The 8,254-nt window shown below is 39.1% G+C and overlaps 1 protein-coding gene across 3 annotated transcripts in view; it reads right to left on the bottom strand.

Annotated features, from left to right (window-relative positions):
• Window positions 1–8,254, bottom strand: part of LOC110300352 (probable ATP-dependent RNA helicase DDX60) — a 111,953-nt gene that overhangs the window by 34,400 nt on the left and 69,299 nt on the right. For all 3 annotated transcript variants that reach the window (XM_021170508.2, XM_029480658.1, XM_029480657.1), the window contains 2 exons: window positions 7,009–7,156; window positions 5,082–5,234 (listed from right to left, as the gene is read on the bottom strand). In XM_021170508.2, the coding sequence (XP_021026167.1) occupies window positions 5,082–5,234; window positions 7,009–7,156 (301 nt within the window). The remainder of the gene's footprint in view (window positions 1–5,081; window positions 5,235–7,008; window positions 7,157–8,254) is intronic.

The raw sequence follows: 8,254 nt of genomic DNA, 5'->3' as shown, positions 1-8,254 counted from the left end.
AAAGAATACATCTACTATATTTATAAACAGCCCTTCTATGGGAGAGAAGTATATGTGATTGGATTACCTGTTTGTTCTTTTGAGTTTCCTCATGCTTTAGCACAGATCATTGAATTGTGTGCTGTAGCCAGTGTTTTGAAATGTTGAAAAATCAAGAAAGTGGAGACATTCATAAAGGATATTATAAAATAGTAGTAGATTTGAAAGATTGTTTCTTTACTATTCCTTTGTATCCTCAGGATTGTGAAAGGTTTGCTTTCAGTGTTCCTTCTATTAATTTTAAAGAGCCAAAGAAAAGGTATCAATGGATAGTTCCTTCTCAAGGCATGGCTAACAGTTATGTCAAAAATTTGTGGCACAAGCCATTCAACCTATAAGACACGGATGGCCAATAATATACATTATACATTACATGGATGATATCTTACTAGCAGGAAAAGATTCTCAGGACTTGCTTCTATGTTACTGAGAAATACAACAGGCATTATCTGAAAAAGGGTTACAAATAGCTACAGAAAAAGTGCAAACTCAAGATCCTTTTAATTATTTAGGTTTTAGGCTTACAGATCAAGCTGTTTTTCCTCAGAAAATAATTATTCGTAGGGACAATTTTAAAACTTTAAATGATTTTCAAAAGCTGTTAGCTGATATTACTTGGCTTTGTCCTTATTTACAGGAGAATTAAATCTGATCCTACCTCTCTTTGAGTTTTAACTTCAAAAGGGTTGTTGATCTTACAACAAATAGAAAGAGCTACTGAAAAACAATTTGTTACTTACATAGATGATTCTTTGCCTTTACATTTGTTGATTTTTAATACAACTCATACACCTACAGGACCTTTTGAGGTCAATTGCCTTAGTCTGTGGAACTTGTCACACAGATTCTACTGGAGGTGGTATGACACAAAACACCATTCTTGCTCAAAAAAAAAAAATCCTTTTTATATTGGTAATATAAGAGCTCATTCTGATCTTCCCGGACCTTTAGCTGCAGGCAATGATTGTATTGACAGAGCTTTAATAGGAGAAGGTTTAGTTTCAGATCCTAGAGTTTTGACTAAAGATGATCATAATAAATTTCATCTTTCTAGTCACACCTTAAGGTTCCACGACATAAGATCGCTAAGGAGCAAACTAAAATGATTGTAAAGCAATGTCCTGACTGTCTTACATTGTCTAAAGTTCTTCATTTAGGGGTTATGCCCAATCATATTTGGCAAATAGCGGTAACTCATTATTCAAAATTTGGAAAATTGAAATATATACATGTTTGTATTGACACTTGTTCAGGACTCAGTTTTGCTTCTCTACATACAGGAGAAGCTTCTAGAAATGTAATTGATATTGCTTACAGTCTTTTACTGCTATGGGATTGCCTAAAATCATCAAGGTAGATAATGGCTCTGCTTATACTGGAAATAGCTTTATACAATTTTGTAAGGAATTTGGAATTGAACATAAAACTAGAATTCCTTGTAATCCATGGGACAAGGAATTGTTGCATGTGTGCATTGCATTCTGAAAAAATGGCTTTTGAATACAAAAAAGGGGTAATCAAATCCCTGTACACCACAAAAATTTTTTAAATTTCAATGTAAAGGAACTCTCTGAGTGTGGGAAGAGGGTGTGTCTGTGTTTTTTCTGCAGGATGCTGAAGGAGCATGCTAGCGGCCAGAGTGGTTAATGAGACATGCTGATGCTGGGACAAAGAATGATGCTGATCATGAGTTTGTAGAGAGTGTCCTGACAATAATGATAAAGAAGTTGTATTGGGCCTTTGTCCCTGATCCACCCTTTATTACATCCAACAGTATGGGAAGGCCTAGAAGTTGTGGTAATGGTAAACAACACTAAGTTGATGGATATGCCTGCTGAAGGAAATTTCACTATCAACAGGGAAATTAATTACTTAAGATTTAAAACTAAAGTCTCCATATGCTTTTGTGGGAGATGCAGCTACAGGAACTTCTGCCCTAGTTTTGCAAGGAAAAAATTATGAGCTTCTTAGAACAACAACAGATACAGAATAAAGAAAAGGAGCTGAGCTCTCTCCACATTGTACACACATCACCCTTTTTCCCTGGCTATCTCTCTTAAGAGAGGGCCTGATACTTGCCAGTATTACTGAATTAGAAAAGTGTCTCAGCCTGCTTCCTTTGTGCAGCATTAGGATGCCCTCCATTGACAGCTATCCCTTATCTCATCCCTTTTAAAATGTCTGGTGCCAGTCCTAAGACCTTTTCCTCAATTTTTGACGTATCCTTGTTATTGATCCCTGAACAACAGCAATTTAAATTTTGCTATACTAGTCCCAGTAATAATTTATGCAATCAAACTAGCTCACCTAGTCAGGATCTGATTACCACTGAATTATTTATTTATTTATTTATTTATTTATTTATTCGTTTATTTATTTATTTAGTGTAGTGTAGTGGTACCCTTACTAAAACTCTTTCCAAAAACATAGATAAAGAATTGCTGTGACGTGGTATTGATGGTACTCATGAGAGAAATCAGGTCAATGCTCCCCCTGCTGGTTAACATCCACTCATCCAAGGATGAGATGACTATTGATCACCCCAGATCCATGGGGCCTTAGTGAAAATAATTAAAAGGAAGGAGATGCTGGGAGCCATGGCCTCAGTCATAGCTTTGTGGAAATTTTCTAGCTTACATAAACAATCCTGAGAGAACATTTGTGGTCATAACAGTAAGAATGTTTGTGGGTAGAGAGGACACTGAATCCATTGGTTCCAGGTGCTGAAGATTGCCACCTGACCTTCAGAGAATCCCTGGGCTCTTCCCCCCTCCCTTGGCACCTCCTCTTTTCTTTCTTATATTGCCACTCCTGAATAAAGTTTTTCAGAGCTTGATCAGGAAACTGACTTGCTCTCATTCTTCATGATTCTTGTCCCTCCCACTATCTGTTTCCCTTGCCCTGGGTCCCTGCTGATTATCCCTGTAGGTTGGGGCATACATACACACATACACACACACACATACACACACACACCTTAATTGTGTGGCACAAATGTCACAGAGAAACTTCTGGGCACATCTAAAATAATTATCTTCTCCCATCTCCATCTACCTCTCTGTTTAGTACCTCAGTTTACCTTTCAAATATAAAAGTGCAAGCATTATTCATAGTTGTATCTCCAGAGTCACAAAGAACATCCAGCATGGGATAAGAACTGCAGGAAACATTGTACATAAAATATGAGACGAGAAATTTCTCTGTGAGAGGGCAATAAATCTTTTATAAGACTACTTCCTGGTAAGTATTTGATCAACCAAAGTTCATTGAGAAATGATATAACAATAAAGTACGTTCACTTTTTCTGCCATTAGATTGCATGATCACTAATAAGAAATAGATGAGAGTGTGAAGTTCATTCATATCATCTAACTTCTTGCTCATGATGTAGTTAACATATGGTGACTTTTGCTGTCTCCTTATACTGGTGGCTGTTTGTACTGTTTTCTGATGATGTTTATGGGTATAAATTGATGTTTTCTAATTGTTTTGTAACTGAGGCTTGTAGCAGAATTTTCCCCTAATTAATTGGATAATAAAGACGACAAGAAGCCAATCACTAGATCAGGAGGAGGCAGGCCTTCCAGCCCGAGAGAGGAAGAAGGAACACAAAGAGAAATGAACTTTTTTGGACTGCAAGGTGGGAGCCATAGAAGGCACCATGTATACCAGGAACTCTTAGATCTGGTTGCAGAATCCACCACCAGAAGATTTCTAACATAGACTAGTTCATGAGTTTAGGGTGATAGATTCCATGCCCAGCGATTGTGTTATCTGTTGATTCTAAACTAAGATTGTCTGGTGTTTTCCATTTCCTGGCCACTCAACTGAACTCAAGGAGAAAGGTAACTGCTTGGGTTGGGAAAATGTTCCCCCAGCTAGCCCAGAAATTTGGGAGTGTGCCAGCATTGACAAGGGGGAACAAGTGGTCTCAGGCTACATGCTGGGCTGGGAACATACTGAGACCACTGGTTGGTGCCAAGCCAGCAATAGTGTGGCTTGTTTTTTAATAATTACATTTGACAGAGGCTTATACATATGTCAAAATAAAACATGCTAATTATGAATTTTTTTTCAAATCCCTTTAACAAGCACAAACTTTGAAAGAGTAGAAACTACATATAGAAAAGGAGCAGCCTTATGTACCTTCCGAAAATGTGCTCTCTGATGAAGCTATCGTATTTCCCTAGTATCTGTTACTCATAACTTTATAGTGACTAAGAAATTACTGAACAGTAGTATTTTGGCCAGGTCTCTTTCTGTTTTTCTCTCTCTTCTTTCCATCCTCCCCTTCATTTACTTTATGGCACACAAAAGTTAAAGTGGATAATGTTTAGTCGTCAGGGTCAGTGTTTAAATATTAGTCAAGATTCAGATTAAGTTAGTAATGATCTAAGGGCCTTCTGTATACTTGTCTGGATCACCGTCATGAGCCTTCCTAGGATGTACTAGACAAAAGATGGCAAGGATGTGGACTGAAAGTTATTTATTGCAATCTTCCTCTTGTTCTCCATCAGTAACAGGAAAAGCTTCAGTAGCTACTGACACATCTGCAAGCTCTGCTGAGATAACCAGAAGCCCCTGAGGAGGCAGATAGATAACCATGTGCTTCTTTCAGCTACCACAGTAGAAAAAGATCTGCCCCAAACTTGAATATTAATCCCCTCCAAATCTTGGAGAGAATATCTGTAGTAAAACCACATCAACCAACCTTCCATATGAGAACTAAAAAAGTAAGACACACAGCTGAGACCAGCATGGGGTATTTCCCCAATTAAATGTCAAAGGGCATATGCAAAAATGTCACATCCAGGAAACCAAATCTATAGCCCATGAGACATAGCTACATGAGGAAAAATATATATATAAAAGAGTCAGGGTCAGTGTTTAAATATTAGTCAAGATTCAGATTAAGTTAGTAATGATCTAAGGGCCTTCTGTATACTTGTCTGGATCACCGTCATGAGCCTTCTTAGGATGTACTTTGTACTATGGCTTTATATATTCACAGTCTCAATTTTTACAATGAAAAATTGACCCACCCTGATGAATCCTTTCCTGAAGAGAATTTCGACCAACTGCTTTTCTTTGGCACTCATGGCACGGTGGTGGTAGCCAATGCCCCTTTCTGCCAACCTCTTCAGTGTTTCACCTTTTTGTTCGAATTGCACCCGGCGAAACACCCTCTGCAATGACTAAAAGAAACCAAAGATTTAGAACATTGCTTATCAGGTTCTATAGCAATTCAATGTTTAACGAAAAAGTAGATATAGTACATAATAATTAGGCCTTTCTTCTATATAACAATAACAACATTTTATGGCAGCAACAATCACCATTTTAAAAAAAACTTCCCCTCCCCTTGCCATGGACCAACCCAGTTGCACCTCAGTTCTCGGACTGAAGATCTGCCAAAAGAGTAGACCAAAGCCTCAAGGGAGGTATAAGAGGGACCCACTCCCACCTGAACAAAATCAAGTGACTATGGAATTTTACTAAACTTCCCCCAGAAAGTAAAGCAAAACCTTTGTAGTGTAAGGCCACGAAATGGCTACTTCCCATTGAAAACGACATACTGATGACTTTTTTAAATAACCATGTCTCAAGCACCAATCCCTGACACTATTAATGATGCTCTGTTATGCTTGCAGACAGACAGCTAGCATGACAGGCCTCTGAGAGGCTCCACAGCAGCTGACTCAGACAGATACAGACACTCACAGCCAAACAGTGGGTAGAGCTTGGGGACTCTTATAGAAGAATAAGAGGAAGGATTGCAGGCCCCAAAAGGGATAGAACTCCACAGAAAGACCAACAGAGTCAACTAGCCTAGAACCTTGGGGCTCTCAGAGTCTGAACCACCAACCAAAAAACATACACGGGCTAGACCTAGGTTAGGTCTCTTTGTGCATATGTAGCAGATATGCAGGTTGGTCTTCATGTGGGTCCTGAACATGTGAGGGCTGGGGGGGGGGTTGAATTCCCAAAATCTGGTGCCTATACATGGGATATGTTTTGCTAGCTGGGCTGTCTTGTTTGGCCTCAGTGGGAGAGGATGCACCTAGGCTTCCAGATATTTGATGTGCCAAGGTAGGAGGATACCCATGGAGGCCCCCACCTGCTCAGAGGAGAGGGGACAGGGAAAGAATTGTGGGAGGAGGTAATGGAGAAGGGGTGATGAGTGGGATGTAAAGCAAATAAATAAATAAATAAATAAATATTTGTTTAAAAATTACCAGTGTCCCAAGGGGAAATTCAGTTGTGTCCAGTGTTATATCTAAAGAGCAATATCTAGAGAGAAGACTTAAGCTCCAAAAGTAAAAGGCTAGTACCTAGCTATTTTGATTATATAGCTCCTTATAAGACAGAATGTCAAGGATCAATTAAAACAATAGTATACTTGGTCATGAAACAGATTATGAAGCTGACAAAAAAAAGATTCATGATACAATGAACACACATAAATGTATGTGTAAGTGTGTATGTTGAAACTGGTTGTATTGTCAAGTATGTCATTTATAAACAAGTTCAAAGGGCAAAAAGTCTAACAATGATGGGGCAAACCAATTTTAGATATCTTAGTGACACTTTGGTGAAAATTTTAGAAAGACTCTAATTTTAAGAAATGCTGTCAGGTTCTAAATATATTGTTCTACAGGGATCCAACTTTTCAATTGGGTATATGACATTGAAGTCTAGAATTCTGACTACAATATACAGACTTCTATACATGACCTAACACAAAAACAGACATGGTTTTGAACCCAAGAGTGTGTCAACAAGACAAAAATCAACCTACAAATTCTAAGCCTATCCTTCCTGAGGGTAGATTATAAGGTCCTTGAGAGCTGTGTGTAGCAAAATGTACTGTCTGTACAATGTACAATGTGGCCACCACTGCCTGCCTGGAGAAGCTTCTCTGATGACCAGAGTGCTCTCCAGGAGGAGTGGTCCCTTCTAGGAACTGACCTGATCATCTATTGCCTTCTGATTAGCATATGTGCAGTCCTTGGGAATCTCCAGATTCTTCTCCAGACTCTGCAGGAGGTAATTGTGTTCTGTTTCACACATAACACTTTCATCCAATCTTCTGGAAGATTTCTGTCCCTTTTCATCTCTTTAGAAAAAAATACAGCTTTAGGAAATCAATATTTGTATCCAACCACAACAGGAAGCCCAAAGTAAACTAAGTCCTGCTTATGGACCAGAGTCACTGTTTCATGCATTTATATTATCATGACTCAGTGCCCTGCCCACAATGTGCTTGCTTGTCAGTCTCTGGAGACCACCCCTCCATAATGGATCCCTCAAGATAAATCCATTATAGATGTGATTTTCTTTTTGCCTCCACTCATTCCCTTTCCCCCAAACGACCCTTCCTTCATCTTGCTAACAGGATAATCATTTTCTCTCCTTCAACCTTTCTGACTCTCAAGTTGTAGGTAATGTGTTCTTCACAGTCTGCTTTGCCAGCTCAGGCCATTCTTCTGCCTCCTTGAGGTGGACACTGGAGCTGCTCTGCATGCTCTATCCTCTAGAGAATTTAGATGTACTATCCTCTAGAGAATTTGCCTCCATTGATGAAAGCTCTTCTGAGAGATTGCCTGCTGTGAAGCATAACAATCAGATGGGATGGGATGGGATGGGATGGGATGGGATGGGATGGGATGGGATGGGATGGGATGGGATGGGATGGGATGGCTCTGGAGGTCTCAAAGGGACCAAGTTCAGGCTTTCTTTTGAGCACACACCTTCACTAAGGCATGTACAGCCCTTCTCAGCATGTGCTACGAGGGAATCAAACTTAGGATACACCTCCATAAATCTGGTCATGGCCCTTAAGTAATCCTATCCCCCAGGACCCCTGAATGCACCAGGTGTTTACATTCGCTAGGGTCATGTACACTTCCTTCACAATCTTTGTCTCTTAAATATGTAAATAAGACATTTCTGAACATAAGAAGATGAAGTTACTTGTATTCTACCACAGAGTGGTATATATCATACATCCAGAATACACCACCTCCAGCTATCATTGAATAAGGAGGGAAATGGCATGACTATTTAAGGACCCAGCCCTATGTTGTCAGAACATCTCATACAGTACTTACAGAGAAATGTAGGTTGCTGTCTAACTCTATTTTTAAACTATTAAATAAGTTAACTGTTAATAAAAACTGCTAGAGAAAATAGCCAAAGTGTCGTTTCAGATCAA

The sequence above is a fragment of the Mus caroli genome, chromosome 8 (assembly GCF_900094665.2).
Source record: "Mus caroli chromosome 8, CAROLI_EIJ_v1.1, whole genome shotgun sequence".
Taxonomy (NCBI): Eukaryota; Metazoa; Chordata; class Mammalia; order Rodentia; family Muridae; genus Mus; species Mus caroli.
The sequence above is the reverse complement of the archived record's forward strand: the minus strand, read 5'-3'. Positions and strand labels throughout refer to the sequence as shown.